The 18,596-nt window shown below is 35.2% G+C and overlaps 1 protein-coding gene across 2 annotated transcripts in view; it reads left to right on the forward strand.

Moving 5' to 3' along the window:
• The first annotated feature begins 203 nt into the window (after window positions 1–203).
• Window positions 204–18,596, forward strand: part of LOC140783928 (SNARE-interacting protein KEULE-like) — a 31,492-nt gene continuing 13,099 nt past the window's right edge. For both annotated transcript variants that reach the window (XM_073131070.1, XM_073131071.1), the window contains exons 1-8: window positions 204–641; window positions 2,533–2,591; window positions 7,502–7,583; window positions 8,099–8,177; window positions 11,371–11,421; window positions 11,513–11,609; window positions 11,756–11,788; window positions 11,972–12,100. In XM_073131070.1, the coding sequence (XP_072987171.1) occupies window positions 572–641; window positions 2,533–2,591; window positions 7,502–7,583; window positions 8,099–8,177; window positions 11,371–11,421; window positions 11,513–11,609; window positions 11,756–11,788; window positions 11,972–12,100 (600 nt within the window). In that variant the 5' untranslated portion in view covers window positions 204–571. The remainder of the gene's footprint in view (window positions 642–2,532; window positions 2,592–7,501; window positions 7,584–8,098; window positions 8,178–11,370; window positions 11,422–11,512; window positions 11,610–11,755; window positions 11,789–11,971; window positions 12,101–18,596) is intronic.

Here is an 18,596-nt window from a genome sequence, read left to right on the forward strand (position 1 = left end):
CTTAATAAGACAATCGAGCGGTAGTAGAAGGAACAAACTTGAAAAAACAATAAAAGCGAAAGAGAATACTCTTGGACTTGCAAGAGAAAACTAAATTGGGACAAATCTTTTCTTGCAAGAAGAAACCAAAATAGGACAGGACTGAGTTATAAGTTTTAAAATCCATCGGAATTTAAGTCTTACCCAAGGACCGATTGCATCCCCAGTCCCGTCGGTTAGAAAAGTGAAGGGGTATTCTTGTCATTTCGTGCACCGGTGACGGCAATACCAATTTTCGAGTTCCTTTCGCCCCTTGGTTCCTCTCACCTTCCCAAGCCTTCTCACGGGACATTCTTCGCTTCTCTGTATCCCTTCTCTCCTCCTCCTAGTCAAAACCGAGGCAAGCGTGTTTAGACTCCTTCTCCGGTCAACCACCGCCTTGGTTCGCATCATCTTCTATTCTCCTCCCTCGTTCAGACATTTGGGAAAGACGAGAAGGAGGAGGAAGAGCGAAGAGAGAGGAAGAGGAGAATAAAATAATCCGGAGATAGATCTCAAACAGGGGAGGAGGCGAACGCAGGCGAATCGGGCCATGTCGATATCCGACTCGGACTCCTCCCACAGCGGAGATCACAAGACCTTTCGCCAGATTAGCCGAGATCGTAAGTGACCTTCCAAATCCGTTTACTTTCTTGTTAACTAGTTGCTCCTTAGAGTTTCCTCAATTTGATAACATAGTCAAACAGTTTGGCGCGTTTCTTTTGATGCTGCTGCGTTGTATTGGTTCAATTTTGAGGCCGATCTGGGAGGGTTTGCTAGTAGTGTAAGGATGTGTATAGTAGAAGATTGATTTAAGTAGAGGAGGTCTAGGTGAAGATGGTAGCAAATTATGCGAGTTCAATGATACTTGTCTGCTGTGAGATTTTAGTATGCAAGTCTTTTAGGTTCTATCAAGAATTCAAGATGGTGAGTGTTGTACTGGTAATTGTTCCATTTACTGGAATTTTTGTCCTTGTCTAATCTTCCTAAAGGGATCCAGAAGTTCACCAGGGTAAATCTTGGCCCTATTTGGTAAATCTCGGCCCTGTTTGTTTGTAGGAAAGAAAAGCTTTGATAGTGGATGAAGGGGTCCTATCTCTATATAACCGGGATACTTATTTTTATCCTCTAGAGGTGTCCAGTTGGTTGCGTAGCATAAATAAGTGTGTTTATTTCTCATGACAAAGTTTAAAAACAGGAGCTTTACATCTAAGGATTGTCATGGTCAAATAGAGAACGAGAAAGGAGAAATGAGAGATGAAAAATGAAAATCAGGACAATTATGATCAGATGGGAAAAACCATGACAATCCTTTTACCATCTATTCCTTAATTTCATATCTCTGATTTCCCTTCAACTTACACTGATCTCCCTTTCTCATTTTAGTGCTCACAAGTTGAATAATGTCACTGTTTGAAATAATCACCTTATATATTATAATGTAATGGGCTAATGGGACTGTCATATTTCTGTCTTTCCAATTTAACTCACAGCTGAGGTTAGACTCAAGGAAGTTTTGTTCTCTTCAGTCGTGTTTCTTAGCATGCTAATTAGCCTCTGAAACATGAATTGCTGAGGGGGAGGTGGAGGGCTGTTTATTTGAGCCTTTTTGTTGTTCCACAATTTTCTGTAATATATATATATATATATTTATTTATTATATGTGTAAACATATATATACAGTATACACACCTACACAGTGGGAGGGCTTTATTCTTTTTTTTTCTTCAATAATGATGTTCTTTCTTTATTTTGTCTTTGGGTCCTCCCTAATTGATGGTGGTTTTGTTTTCTGTTTCAATAATGCATCTTTTTTCCCTCTTTTTTTAAAATTGGTTGGTTTCCAAGTCTTTCAACGGAGAGTAATTATTTGGCTGTTCTGTCTGCTTGATTCAGTTCTTCATAAATAAGATCAATCGAAATTGAGATTAATGAAAAAGTCCTATTCTGAATTGACTATATGGTAGGAAACCCTTTGATGATATAAATTTTGGTTAACGTTTTTAGAATGTGTAAGCTTGAATCTTAAAAAAAAAAACAATCTTTCTCTTTCTATTTTTGATTCTTTGACTAAGTTATAGTTCTTATTTATATATTCTTTTCGTAAAAGAAATTCGTTGCATGAGAGCATTGATGGAAGGTTTTGCAATATTAGAGAGTAGTACTTATGCATCAGTACCTATAGCTTTTGGACCATGCTTCATCAATTATAGATATTTGAGGACATAAAGACATCATTGCTTGTTTGAGATTGAGCACCCATCTATAAGGAGGATCAGATTTCCACTGTTTCATAGCTCGACATTGTGGAATTTGTGGTAAAATAATTATTGACAATGTATGCTTTTTGCGAGATAGACATATCAGTATATTCCCAGTTTAGCGTAAATGCAGAAAATCAAATTTCAATTTGCATTTCAGTTATATGTATGATCTCGTGTAACTTTTTTCTTATTTCTTATGCCTTCCTTTGGAACCTTGATTTATCTTATACATATATCCTGTTCTTATTAGGTTTATTATATGAAATGCTTCGATCAACTAGGGCAAAGGATTCAAAATCAACGTGGAAGGTACTTCTTATGACATATCTCTAGTTGTATGGATGTTTTTTTTTGGTCCTTATATTCTTTTGTCTAATGATTTAGAGAAAATTTGATTTAATATGCTTTCTAATTGTATTATTAGTTTTATATTCCATATTCGGAATTGTTATTAATATTGTTACTTTTTGGGATTTTTACATAATTGCTACTGAAAATATTTCAAATATCATAATCGCCATTACATTCTTCAAAATATCATAATTCCAGCCAAACCAGTGACCTCTATCAAAAATGCCATTCCATCAATTAAAACTAACTAATCATGATATAAACTAAACCTAGATTAAAAAAAGACATTTTTCCCTTACAATAATGATCTAAAATGGTCCAAAAACTATCTTGTGCCATCCGATATCATTTTATAAGGGAATATGATATTTTTTCTTGTAAGGAAAAAAACAGTGATAAATATTTTACACCCTAAATTTCTTAAGAGAAGGGTATTTTAGCCATTTTATGTATTTGTTAACTTTAACAAACACATGTTAAGGATATTTTATGGATATTCCTTCAATTAACCATGATGGCGATTATGAACAGTCAGAAGGTTTTAGTGGCAATTATGATATTTTAAAAGTTTTTGGTGGCAATTATGTATTCCCTTATTTTATTTTGAAGAGACATTGGAAGTCTCTAATTGTCTTTTTATATATTGACAATTTGAATTAGGACATGAGAGCATTTGATTAACACAAACGCTTTTAATAAGTAGAGATGAACGAAGGATAAAGACTGGTATGATCATTCCTAGTAGTTGAGACTTGAGTATCTTGAGACAGGAGTCTTGTCTTGCTTTTTTTATGAACAAAACTCAATGTATTTGATGATGGCAAAGATAAGAAGGGGGAATGAGAGTGAAATAGAAAGAAAATGAATATAAGAACTGGGGTAGTCGGAATAGTAAGAATCTGGCTCCTAAACTATTATGGATCCGATCTCGAATAGTAGGTCTAATATGGTTGCAGAAATGCGATCTGCGTAGTTCGGGGAGAATATTCGCTAACTATTCTCATCGAAAGATTACTAAACTAGATAGGTTAGCTTTGTAAGCTCTCAATTTATGTTTTTGATATTCAAGCCCTTTCAGATTTGAATTATATCTCGGTCTAATCTCGATGAAGGGCCGATGGTGGTGGGTAGAGGTGATTGCAGTTTAGAGGGCATCAATGGTGAATCGGCTTGAAGATGGTGATAATGACATGGATGGAAATGATGGTTGGGGTGGATTTGATACTTAGAGGGGAAAGGAGGGAGTAGGTGGTCGAGTCCTAAAGAGGAAGGGGGGCCGACAAACGAGGAGGAGAAGGGCCAGCGGCGGCTTGGGTTTGAGGAGAGGGTTAGAGTTTGGAAGAAGAGCAAGAGAGAAGGAGAGGAAGGAAGTATCAATTCAATTCTTTAATTCATGACCCTCTAATTTGGTTACACTCCACATATTTAAAGGAGGCTAACCGACTGGACATAACCAGTTAATTCAGTGACTTAAGTTTAATTAAATGACTTAACTAGTATAAGCTGAAATAATAAATGACTTAATTGAAATAGAAATTGACTAAGCTAAGATAGCCGACTCAACCTAGCGAGTCCAATGTCCCATGAAGTGAGCTGACCTGATCCGGATAACATCATATGCTCTTAAGAATAAGAAGAAGATAAAGAAGAGAGGAGATAGAAGATTTGTACCATACAGAGGAAGAGTAGTGGTTAGTGCTTTGTTTTTGCTTGAGGAACAGATCCTGGGTTCCTAACTAATTTTAATCTGTTGTAGATGTTATATTTATAGATAAATTTGTGCCCAATTTAGGTGAGATTTTGGAATTTTAATCTAAAAAATAGATAGATATGAGCTTTCTGCTCAAATTGCCTCTTTTAATTTGGCTACGAGAGATATGAAATATTTGAATCAGATTAGATATCGTTCCAATTTTATTGTATACCAATGAGCAGAACTATTACTGTTACATATTTACAGTTAAGTTGAATGACTAAAGACTTTATTTTACTTTGATTATGATGACTCGACAAGTTTTAATTTGATTCCAAAGAGGAAATCCTTTTGTGGAATAATCAGTCATGATAAAAGAGAGAAATCATAAGTTTTGTTTGCATAACATGTAAATGCTATACAATCGAAATTGAAAATTCCATGCGATGATTTGCGAATTTGGAATAGATTAGTTGGACTAGGAATTTCTGATGTGATCTTTTGCCTAAACTTTAGCACCCAAAATTTATTCAGAAAGATCTTAGTTAGCTTGTTTACAGCCTACTGTTATTAGGAGTTAGTTGCATTTGAATTAAGACTTTATTTAACTAGTGGTTTAAGGGTTTTTATTTGCTCAAATATGACTCACAATATATGCCCAGTTGCTCGTAGACTTTAGGTATGTTTCCCCAAAACAAAATTAAATGACTTGACGTGGTAACACCGTACACCACATTTTAAGTTAACCAGATTACATTTAGCCAACCCGATTGACTTACTAACCAAATTCTGTCAACTAGAACAACCTAGGTTGAATTTTATTTGACTTGAAACAAACTAATAAACTGAATGACTTGTCAGTTAAAGAAAAGGTAGACACCCTTCCTACATTACTGCAGAGTTGAACGGTTCATGAATTGGGTGCCGACTTGTTGTAATAAGGAGGTGTTGATTATACATTTTCCAGCATAATGCAGCAATATTTGGTTGCAGGGTAATATAGAAAATAATATGCAGTAGTAGGAAGAGTTTTGCAGCTTGCTGCAACAGTAAGGCTTGCCCCATGCATCCAAGAGGTCATGGGTTCAAGTGTTAAAAGCAACCTCCTCAGAATTGAGGGTGATCTGCAAACATCTCCCTCCCTAGATTATATGTAGGTAGGAGCACCTAATACACTTCGATGCTTTTAGGGAAGTTTGACCTTAAGCTTATGCTGATCAAGAGCCATAACTTGTTCACGATTTTGATGTGGCTTTCTTTTGAAATATATTTACCTCGTGTGAAAGATGATCTCTCTCTCTCTCTCTCTCTGAGAATTTGTGGCTAGTAAGCACAGAGATCTCGAATTTCTCTTTTTATATGAGCAGTATCGCTTTGCTCTCTCTTTTATAATGTTCATCCTTTGGCTTTCACTTCTGCATTCCTCCTCTATCTCTGACATTGTGGTGCTATATAGCCTATCTTGATTTTGGTTTATGAGTTCAAATGAGATTGTTGCAGACTTACAGGGCCTTGAGCAAGAGAAGGGAGATATTGTTCCTTTGTCTCCATTAACTGGATTTTAGCCAACTCACAATTTTTGTCGTTCTTGTTGTTAATTGAATGAAATTTGCAGAAAGAATAGGACTTCTTTGTTATCTCTAGATATTTCCCTCTGCTGTTTTATTTTGCTATATTAGTAATTTTGGCATCTAATTCTTGAGGTTTGAGTTAGGGTGGTCATGAAAACCTGTCTCCTCCTTTGGAGCTACTATTGGAACATGGCATGTGTATGGCACACACTGTTTTAAAAAATTTCCTCCTTAATGTCTAGGTTCCCACCTTAGATAGAATATAAATAAGCTCCGCTTAGGTCCTGCCTAGGTGACCATCTTAGCTTCTAATGATATATTTTAATATGCAGATTGACTTTGAAATTCAAAATTATTGTGCATATTGATGAATTAGTGAATTCAAATAGCTTATTATACATCTTAATAAGAATACATTAGTATATTATTTTAGATTATAGTATTAATTTAACCCTTTTTCTGCCTTTATTTATTTATTTATTTTTTAATTATCTTAAATTGTAGGCGCAAGCTAGGCATCCGCCTAGCACCTAGGCGTTATATGATCCCTCTTATCTACCACCTGCAGTCTTTTAAAACCTTGATTGCACATGATATATTCAAGCATGTATAGTTCTTAATAGATGGGTATGGTGTATGGACATGAGTCATTTGAGAGGAGGTAGTGTCTAGTTAAGGAGCTTATATAATAAGCATTAAGCTGTTGGAATCTTCTGATATGAATACCTGATTGATGGTTGTAAAGAGACATGTTTGAATATGTACTTTATAGTTTGGGCCTTGGGGGAATCTAGAGTTAATAAGGGTGTTAGTGCATAAGATCACATGAAAACCCACTACTTAAACCTGATATCTGGTCGAAATCAAAAGAAAGATCCAAACAGGAGCCATTATATTGAACCAAATCTAAACAGCCAACCTTGTTTGGCTGAGATGAATTGGAAAGGAGAAAGGTCTTTCATGGTAATAGAAAATAAATTTAGAGAGAGGTTGAATTGGAGGTTCTGGGACATGACCACCAAATTGAGGTCCTCTTTGGAATTTACCCTTGAATTGCAGTTGCAGTCCTGTCAACACTTGTCTAGGAATGATTTTTAGGTTTTCAGTATTGATATTTTAAAATAATCAAACTAGGTTGTCTGACTGTTTTGAACCATCTAATATGTTGGCTTGAGGTGATAAATAACTTATTTAAAAATTTGTTCTCCCATACCTGCTCATTTTAACTTCATTGTCAGGTTGAATTATAAAAATAGCCACCTGTTGTTGGAATTGAGAAAGTTTGAATTTAGAAGATTATAGTCTCACCAGTATTACAAGATTTAGTGATTGGATTCAGTATTTATGCACTGGACCAGTTCTGATGATTTTGGGTTACAAACAGTGACTGTTAGAAACATGGCACAGTAGTACAATAGAAGTCGATAGTTACCAGCATTGATTGCTTTGATACCAATTCTGGGCACTTTTTTTCTATTTTGTAAGGTGGTTAGTCCAACTTAAAACAATTTTTCTTCTCTGTTCTGTTCTCCTATGGATAACTTTTACATCACAATTCACAAATGTGCTAACATTTTTCATCTATTTAAATTGACTTCTTACAGGTGCTTATCATGGATAAACTTACTACTAAGATAATGTCATATCCTTGCAAGATGGCAGATATAACGGAGGAAGGGGTTTCTTGTAAGTCAAAAATATGTAATTTAGTAGTGCCATGCTCTTCCTGTAATACATGTTTTTGATGTCAAGATACTTGTCCTTCATGTTGGGCTTAATTTTGTCTTTCTATCCATGTAATATTGATTGATATTTCCTCTTTACCATCTCAAGTTTGATTGCTTTCTTATAAAAATTATATTCTTGGAAGTTGGACCTACGTATCTATTTCTCTTGCCTTTCTGCAAAACCTGTTTACTCTCTTGCTATTGACATTTAGATATTAGATTGTACTCTATTTGTTAACTTCTCCATGAGGAGCCTGTAGCTAAACTTTTGTCTACATGAAATTACATGTTAATTCAGTTTTAAATGTCGAAATTGTCTAAAACTTGACTCTTGGTTTGCATTGTGGAATTTCCTATTGTCACTCGATATATATCTTCTTGCTGTTGATTTCACATTTCGAAAGAAAAATATTAAAAATATTGGTTTTGATCCGGTTATATGTCATTTATATTTTGATTGAAATTTCCTTGCAGTAGTGGAAGATTTATACAAGCGGAGGCAGCCATTGCCATCAATGGATGCTATATATTTTATCCAGCCAACAAAAGAAAAGTAAGTTTTCCTTTAATATGTGGTGCATACACATCATCTAGAAGATTTTTATTTTTGTTAGATGCATGACCGTACATTTTCTTCTTAAGTGAACATAAGTTCATGTATTTTGCATTTTCTGAAGGCGGATATGACACTTCGACATAACCTGACTAAAAGAGTAAATGTAGGTGTATTGCAGATAGAGATTTGGTACGAAGTACCACACTGTATTACACAAACTTCTGCACATACTTTTGCTTATAAGGGGAATGGTTTAGGTATTGCTCATGCAAAGAGTGATTGAGGAATGGTTTAGGATGTTACAATCATGTATTATTTTGGCTGCTCAGTTCTTGTTACAGATTACAAGCTTTGTTTAATGAATAAAGGGTAGTCTGTAGGCTGACTTTAAGGAATCATATTTAACTTGCAGTCAGACAAGTCATGAGGGTGCAAGATGCAAATAGGTTAGTCTTTGTGGATATTTTGAATCCTTGATGCATGACTTCATATGATAATTTGATTATTCCTGATGATTCAATAGATATCCTTGACCAATTTTCAGATATAGCAACATGAAAATTCTAACAAGAGCTAACGTGTTCCTTAGATGTTTAATTTTCCCTTGTAAGAACTTGTCTGTGTCAATATTTCTTACGTGAAGGATTATGTTTTAGAAATTGCATCTGAGAATGAAGATATGGTGCAGAAAATGTGCAGTAATTTTACTCAAAAATATTTCTCTTTGGCTTGTTTAGCTTGTCAGTAAGCTTACCTGCTTGCATACTAGTAGTCATGGGTTTGAGGTGTAGAAAGAGCCTCTTCAACAATGGGGATAAGGCTAAATCATCATGCTCAGCTCTACCACCCAAATCTTTCATTGCTGGGAATTTGATGCATTTAGAAATCTTTTATTCTCTTCCCTTATATGTCTGGCTAATGTATAAGATTTATTCTTATTCCTTTTCCTTTTGTGTCTGATATGGTTTCTTAGTTTAACAAAGGGAAAATTTTGATTGCCTACTTAGTTCTTTTCACTATATAGTGAATCTGATGCAGCTCCAGTTTGGTGCAGTCGCAAAAATAATTTAGGCCCTTCTCTTTTATTGTGCATTATGTCAAGCAAGGGGTGGGAATGCCAGACTTTTTCTCTCCTACCATGTCATTGTAGGTGCTGGACTGCCAGCTGCTGAACCCTTCTATTCAGTCACCTGTTTCCTTTTTAGACATCCACACCCCTCAAAAACCTATATGTAGTAATTTTTTTTTTATATGTTGTATATTTATCCCATGTGTAATTATTCCACAGTTGCACCCGCACCCATTTATGTTTGACAATCAGCAAAATGCGACCAACCATTAAACATCTTTTCTTTTGGGTTTGTTCATTTATCCCATTGGACAGAATCCCTTATTGTCTTAATTTATCCTTGATTATTACCTCTCTTCTATATTTATCTCTTCAACAGAACAAGAAAATTCTAAGCAAAGGTTTCCTATAGATTGTGATCAAAGTCCTGATGGGTAGAGCATTTCATTAGTTCCTTATTTGATTGTTTTACATTCTAAGCAAAGGTTTCCTATAGAATGACTTGCTTTAAAGGTTGTAAGTTGTGACACAATTTGGTAGAGCTTTTTACTTCTTCAGGTCTTTGTAGTTTAGGCTCATCCCTTAAGAAAGTGCCATAGATCTGGAAATCGTCTAAACGAGGGAGAAAGAGGATTATCTTAATTTAGTGATCTTCCTTCATTTTAAAGGCATAGTTAAAGAGAAGCAGCCGAATGAAGCTTAATCACATAAAGCTTTATTACCTAGAAGCTTTCAGTTTAGAAGAATGAACTGTTAATGTTAGTGTATTTGAATCGACAGTCCAGATATGTCAAACCTTGATCACTTATGTTTTGCAGAGGAGATAAAAAGGGGAGACTGCACATATGAAGATATCGGTGATGAAAGTGTATTACTGCCTTTCATGTGCTGTGCAATTGTCAGTCTACATTATACATTAGAACATACCTTGACGAACAACTTTTAGGCTTTTAGCAACAGAGCTGCTAGAACACTCAAAAGGTCAAAACCTAAGAGGCCTATTCAAGGAATGGTTATAGCTTTATAAGGACCTTATGGCTGAACAAGGATAAGAAATAAGAAACTGTACGTTGGCAGAGATCATAAATTGCTGATAAGATGTGAGAAAACCAAGATGCTCTATATTTCTTAAATTCTTTTAGGCAACGTTAAGGAGTGAGTCCATCTATCTTAAAGGTGCCATGAAAGAAAGAGAACCATTTCAAAACCATAGCATTGTTAATGTGAGATCCAATTAACCGAATGACTTCTTTTTTACATTTGCTCTGGAAAAGTAATTCTTTTGGGTGCTTTCTTTAAGATGGCTTGCTGAAAGATATTATATTAATTGGTATTATTACTTTTTCTCACAATTGTCTCTTAATATAAACATTTTAATGTTATTAACTTCTCACTTTAGACAATTCTTTAATTAACTTCACTCATTTATGCTCTAACAAAATGCACCAATCATCCATTTGAAGGACAGAATAAGATGAGTTATGGAGAATACAAAATTCCAGAGGAAAGGAAAAAAAGATTTACATAGACAACTATTTTAATTCATTATATTTGCTTCCTTTCAGTATGCAGGACAAATAATCTGGCTTTACTGTTTTATCGAAGCTTTTGCACTTATCTAGTGAGATATTTGAGAGTAGCCACACATCTACTTTTGAGTGGTTTAAAGTTTCTTACATTCTTCTGGAGATGCAATTATCTAGTTAGCAAGATCCATTTTGTGGGATATGTTGATATCAGGAATTTAACATCCTTTCCTAAGTTTTATTCTCTGTCTTTTTCTTGCTTAAGGGTAAGCCATCTCCTAGGAGTACTTTGGGGAAGGTAGATAATCCAATTTTTATTTCTCTTGTGAAGTCTTGCGTGATCATCTATTCTTTTCTCAGCTATTTCTTTCTGGAGGGATTATTCGATGTTCAATACATTTCTAGGAAAGATGATATGCAGTTACTTGTTGTTGTCCCATATCACGGCTTACCCTCTATCCTGAAATTGCTTACTCTTATATTCATTCATGTGGAAGCACAGTTGGTCTTCTTAATTTATTCAAGGCTTGGCTTCTTTTTGACAATTCTTATGCATATGGAATGTATCTGAATAGTATTTTATGGTACAATGCAGCATTGTGATGTTCTTGTCTGACATGTCGGGAAGAAGTCCATTGTACAAAAAGTAAGTATGAGATGCTGTTATACAGTTCTATGTGGTAGGTCATTTGTAAATTCTCTGTTTGTGAACTGAGAACTAAGTGCTCTTCTTTCAGGGCATATGTATTTTTCAGTTCACCTGTACAAAAAGAATTAGTGGCACAAATAAAGATGGACACGAGTGTCTTACCACGGATTGGTGCACTGAGTGAGGTCAATTTGTTTCTATTATTAGTTTTCGAACCATATTTGTTTCCTTTTCAAATTCAAATCCACAGATGAATTGACATTTATGCTGTTGTTTGAAAATTTTCATATCTATTGATAGTTATTTTCTTCATTGCTCTTAACATATGCAGATGAATTTGGAGTACTTTGCTATTGATAGTCAGGTACTTCCATGTTTTTACATTTTTTCTTGTAATATTTTCCTTGATGAATTTTGTGAAAGCAATTGAATTTGGTTGCAATATGGTGGATCTCTTGATTTCCTTCTTGTTGGCTTCAGAATGTGATACAGTGTTAAGAATGTATGTTAAAGATCCGCAAGTCTATCTTATGTTGCTTTTATGTAGGGTTTTGTAACTGACCATGAGAGAGCTCTGGAGGAATTATTTGGTGAAAATGCAGAAGGTTCTCACAAGTACAAAGCATGTTTGAATACAATGGCTATTCGCATCGCTACAACGTTTGCTTCTTTGAGGGTATGAATTTGATTTCATCACATTGGAGAAATTGCTCGCTGCTTTATATTATCCATCCAGAAAAGCATTCTTATCTTAAACTGTATTCATCCTTATTATTACTATAGGAGAATAAATCTTGTATTTTGCTTTTTTGCAGTTAATTACAAGGTTAAATACATAAAGTAGTAAAAAAGTTCAGATAAAAGGTAAGAAAATGGTTGGGACTAATATGGCAAAAGTACACCCCTTTTCAAAGATTAACTTGCCGTTGATACACCCCATGCCCCATGGCAAGAAAAATGTAATAATCTGAATGCACATGTTTTTATGGTGACAATACCAATGGTAGACACCTTAGAGCTCTAATGTCCACCGATGACTATGCCCAAGGATATGAGACCTTTGAACAGGGGGAGGTGGAAAGAGGTTAAGCTAGGGTGAGGATGTCTGCCTCGCACTTCCTCCATGACATGGTTAGCGAATGGTGCAATTATGCTTAGATGGCACAATCATATCAACATGTTAGATGGTCACCAAAGAGAGTGATATAAAAATCTATCTTATTTCTTTATTTGACTCACAAAATAGGCTTTTCCTTTTCTATTTCTCCCTTTCCCTTGCTCTCTCCCTCTCTAACTCGTCTTTAATTGTCGAGTAAGAGGAGAGTGAGGAGTATTGATGATACACAACCATGCCATGTGTTGGTAAGGGCTAAACATTATGTGTTGGTCTGAATGCCCCTTATTGGCATGAGAAACCTTGCTCCTCCTCTGATTCCTGGTTTAGAACAAATTTTGATGATATATATGGTAGTAATGACTAAAAATTTTGACTTAAATAATTGCTTGGAAAACGTTCATACGTTACTAACCTCTTATTATTCTCCTATCTTCGAGCTCTTCTTTCATCGAGGAGTTAAAGCTCAGCTAGGACAGTTCCTCTCTTCGATAGATGGGTTGGTTCGTATTGGAATAAGCTAACCCCTACTCATCTATAGCAGGCCATTGAGCCCACCTTTTGTTGGATTTGCGTCATGTCCTATCATTGTTTGGGTGTGCATGAGAAAGAGAATTTCACTCTGCGAGTGATAAGCAAGCTGGAAATGTACTAATATATCGATCTACTATATAATGATAGTTACAGTGAAATTTTATAATAAATGTAATTATTAGGAATGTGATGTTAATATAATAAAGTAATTTTAACAATAATATTTAGGGAGTTTTATAATTTACACCCTACTTTTTGTTATTATCAACGATGGTCGTGCTATAGGCACGGACCAACACGGCATGTGCCGCGACACTTGCCTGCCGTGCCGTAAGTGAAGGAGAGAAAAAAGTAAGGGACACTCACATTCGCCTTTGCAATCGCCGTCGCCATCGCTTGGCGCTCGCTGATCGCCACTCATCGCTCACCGATCACCACCCGCCGCTTGCCGTCGCCGTCACTGTCACTTGGTCGAGTGCCCTATTCCGAGAGAGAAGAGAGATAGTGAGAGAGATCGAGAGAAAGAGAGATGGTTTAAAACTTAAGTTGCGGATCCGGATCTGGATTTAGATCAGTGGTAAGTGGCGATCGGCGACGGGTAGCTCAACAACGAGGTCAATGGTGAGCAGCGAAGCTATTAGGAGGGATGCCGTGCGGCACCCCTCATGACACGTGCTGGTACGCCGTCACCACGGCAAGTGCCGATCGGCACGGCGATCCATGTTTATTATTATCACTAATGCTCTACCATATAAGTATCATCAACCCAATGATAGCCGTGCCAGTAGTGGCACGTCACTTGGCACGGGGTGTGCTAGTGGAGCAACCTTGTGCTGACTTGTGCCGTCTGGCGTGGTATGTGGAGCCCTTTTTTTAATTTTTTTTTTAATCAATCATCATGAAGTCAATTTTAGTTCATATGCAAATTCAATATTTATATCATATCATAAGAGAATTATAAATTTTTTATTTGTATGAAGACTTGTGAGACATTACAATAAGTAATAAAATTAATGGATGGGTTTTAAAGATTATTGACAGTATTTAGTGCAACATTCTTATGTTATTCTTGTGTCGGCAAATGATGTTTTTGATTCTCCTCGTCATGCTATGTTCAACTAGATATTATTTTTAATTATTGAACTATTATCAATTAATATTATGTTTTTAATGTTATTATATATTCAATTATATTATAAAGTATTCAAAATATTATGAAGTGTTTAATCATTAACATTAGTTTTAATAAATATATTCAATTATATTATGTATTGAATAATATTTATATTTAACTGTTATTTTTATTTTTAATAAAATGTCATTTACAAAAATAATCTAGTGATAAAATACTATAATGTAGGTTTTAATATATATATTTAAACAAAAAAATTAAAGATTGACATGCTGCAGACCCAAAAATATTTCTAAATATTCTAAAAATTTTATTAAAAATATTATTCATGCATGCCAGTAGCACGTAGGGGCGTGCCGAGGCATGCCACTCGGCACTCTCCATGCCAATGGTGGCATGACTATCATTGATTCAACTAGTATCTTACTTTTATTGCTCCAAGTTAAATTAAACTTGATATCTACTACTAAAATGGAGAATTTTCCATTCTGTACAAAAATAATAATAATGAAATTCATTTAAAACACCCCTTGTTTTGCTTTTATTATCATAACTCCCTATTGTATGAGTATTTATAATTTTTGTTTACTTTCTCAAAAACACTGTATATTCGTTCACTTAGTCGATCGTTACCATATAGATGAGTTAATTACAATTGTATATGCTTAATAACAATAAGTCTGTAATATCCAAGGATTGCTATGCCAAAGACCCATGCCGACCATGGGTTGGCACGATACATATTGTTGGCACGTGCTATTTCGAGCTGGTGTGCTATTGGCAAATTGAATAGTTTTGACATTTGGAGAAAAACAATTTTTAAACCTTTCTCGACCGTTAAAATAGGTTTCAACGATTAATATAAAATCTTTCAAACACTAGATGTAAGTGTAACATATGCAATTAAATTCTATTCTCATCATGTTTCTCATTTTTTTTCTTGGATCTTCTAAGTTAGTGTAATTAACTTCTAGAAAAAAATATTCCTTTTGATTTCTAGGATTTAAATTATAGATTATCTAAATCTAGCACCACAAAGCAAAGAGATAGCAAAATGGATGAACAGTATTCCAAAAGTAGGTTTGGTTAAAATAAGATATGCTCAATTCCTAGTGGTACATATTTGTTGGTAGCCATGAGAGAGTATTGATATGCTTCCCTCGTATCAACTGTCGATAATTTATTGGCATGATACATTTCAATCTTTGTTGACTATGCCAATCAGCACAACAATCATTAATACCCCTAAGTAAATTAACATATTTCACTCACTTCTGTGATAGTTTTCATTGTCCCTTTGGTAGACAACTATGCTGAGATGTATTTTCGATATTTAAATATTGTTTCGATATACATTTCAAAAATCCCTTGTTTGTTTGTATGCCCCTCAAAAGTTGATATTTGTATGTATACCCCTTAAAGTACATGGTTTTTGCATGTATGATCTTTTAAATCCTTGTTTTTTGCATGAATTCTTTTGGGGTTAATTAATCATTAAAATTGAGATGTAAAAGACAAAAATATCCTTATTCTAATTTTCATACATTTTTGTTAGTTAAAGGTATTTTTGTTAAATCGTTGAAACTTAATCTTATATTTATTGGAATGTAACCGAGAGAATATTTGTGCAAAAACATATTTAAGGTTTGTACTTACAAATATCAATTTTAAAGGGGGATTTTTAGGGGTATACATGCAAAAATTCTTTAATATTTTTATTTTTGAAAATAATAGAATATTCTTCATTTTGTGAGTGTCTGTTTGGTGAAATTTAAGTTGAAGTATTTTGATATAATAAAAGAAAAACAAACGTCAAATGATAAAATATCTAATAAGGTAGGGTGTTAATGATAATAAGAAAACATATGATGTTTCTTTTTATACATTCCGAAAAGAATGAAATACCTAAGTTGCAATAAGAGTTGCAATCATGGATGACTGTGCTGGCGACGTACTAGCACGTGGCACGAGGGGTGTCGTACGATACCCCTTCTAATGGCTTCGCCGCTTGCTATTGACCTCGTCGTCGAGCTACCTGTTGCCGATTGCCGCTCGTCGCTCGTTGTCGCCCGCGCTTCATTGGGTGCTCCACCCCGAGAGAGAAAAGAGATAGAGAGAGAGGAAGAGAGAGGGAGATTAAAAACTTAAGTTGCAGATTCGGATTTGGAACTTAAGTTTTTAACCCCCCCCCCTCTCTCTCTCTCTCTCTCTCTTAGGGCACCTAACGAAGCGATGGCGAGCGGCGTGAGATGGTGACGGCAACTGCGAAGGCGAAAGTGATTATCCCTTACCTTTTTTTCTCCTTCTCTTATGGCACGACTGGCAAGTACCGCGGCACGTGCCGTGCTTATGGCACGGCCATTATTGGTTGCAATCATGCAATCTAGTCCCCGAAGTGGGCCATAAAATTTCCTCATATAAGAATATGAAAAATAGAAAAAGTAAAAGGCCGAAATCCTAACTCCAAGACTAAAACATATAAAATCCTTTAATCTTCTTTCTTTTAAGTCATTAGTTTTGTGCAGGCTTGTCCTATGGGTTTTTCATCACTTCATTATGCATAATGCAAATCGTACTGTCAAAGGTATTCTTTGGTGAATTGCAAGCTGCACAACGACTTCATCTAAGCACAACAGGACTTTTTGGAGGGGCAACAATACTAGAGTCTAAGCCACTGTTGTTTAGAAGCATGTAGCAAGAGTTAACGTTAAAGATATTATCCCTCCCCAGTTATCATGTTCTTGTATCCTTTTCCCTAGAATATAAGGCCAGATAAAGTATATAATTTATTTGAAATAATTAGTCAGTCCTATTTATTCTCTTTGGCTTTCTGGTTTGCAATTACTTCTGTCACCCTGAAACTTTCTCAGTGATCGTCTTGTTCAATGTGTGGTCATAAAGAGTAACTGGCGCTTGACAGCTGCCTAGCTAGCATTTAGTTCCGAAATAGTAAGGCTTTCATTATACCAGCTGAGCCAATGTTCTCTTTTTCCTTTTTTGAGATTAAAGGAGCTGAAACAACTAATTATACTTGTGGTTATATATGCATCCAAATTGTCACACACCAAAATACGAAGTAAGCTTGGGGGGATAGCACTACAGGCCCTTACAGAAAATGACTCTTTGAGATATAACAGCTGAGCCAGTTAATGCTAACTCAAAAGTGGAGAATGTGCCGCTGCAGCTAGCAGAACATTTTTTAGTTTGACTTTTATTTGAATTTGTTTTATGATTGCCTCACAAGTAAAATTTTCTTAGAAAGTGAAGTCTTGTTAAAATTGCCATGCTAGAATTTCCTGAGAACACTTTATAATCTTTATTAGCCTTGCCAACTTGTGACAACTTATTAGGGTATCTTTATTCAGCTAGGCTCCATTTGGAATGAGAATAGCAAATTCCTTAAACTAGGTTAGTGTTAAGTTTAGGACCAAGAAAAATTACCATTTTACCCTTGATAAGCCCAAATGGCAGGATCAATTATGCCGTCCCTAGAAACCTGTATTTCACATCTAGAAACTTGCATTGTGTACTTACAAGAATGCCCTTATGTTACAAGCAACAATGGCCGTGCCGGTTGGTACGCCTTGTGTCGAGTCGTGTCTGGTCCTGCATGATTGTGTGCCGATGTGTAGTCCATCTTTTTTAACTTTTCTCTTTTTTCATCAATCATCATCTATTAACTTTAGTGTTATTCTTGTACCGACAAATGAAGTCATTATTATTAATATGATTGAAGATTATCGATAGTATTTAACGTAATGTTCTCGTGTTAGGTTTTAGAGATAAACTTTAACCAAATGCCACACTATTGTTCTAGCCAAACCTTCTAAGTCTTCTCAGTACAAGGAAGAATTTAATTTGGAAAAGTACAAGGGGCACATAAAATGCTCAGGAATGGTAGTAAGACTAGTATTGGCTGATATCAAGTTATCAACTTTCCAAAGGAAGAAAGTGTCATGATTTCCATCCACGCAACTCTTTTCTCAATATCTGCACATCAGAAAGCCATTTCCCCCTGCTTTCAAATATTCAAGAGGATCTAGTTTCAAGAAAGAACATTTTGTCATTTGATCCAAGTTCTCATTTTCACTTTTCACTATGCTAATACAATGAGAAAAACTTGTCTTGGCAATCAGATAATCCCTCAGAAATGAGAAGTGAGGATCAACGTATGATCTGCATATTTACCTCTCCAATTCCAAATAAGTCGTGATCGCATTTGTTTGAGATACCCAAACCTTCGGCCTTTTCAACCATTAAAGTTGAACAGCTAATTTAAGGATTAGACTGGATGAAGGGTCTCTCTACATATTGGTTGTGGAAAATTTTCAAATTCTATTATTGTAATTTAGACCTAGGGCTTCAATCCAGTAGTAGGGTCTTTATTCTAGG

The sequence above is a fragment of the Typha latifolia genome, chromosome 3 (genome assembly GCF_019914945.1).
Source record: "Typha latifolia isolate L0001 chromosome 3, TyphaL0001v2, whole genome shotgun sequence".
Lineage (NCBI taxonomy): Eukaryota > Viridiplantae > Streptophyta > Magnoliopsida > Poales > Typhaceae > Typha > Typha latifolia.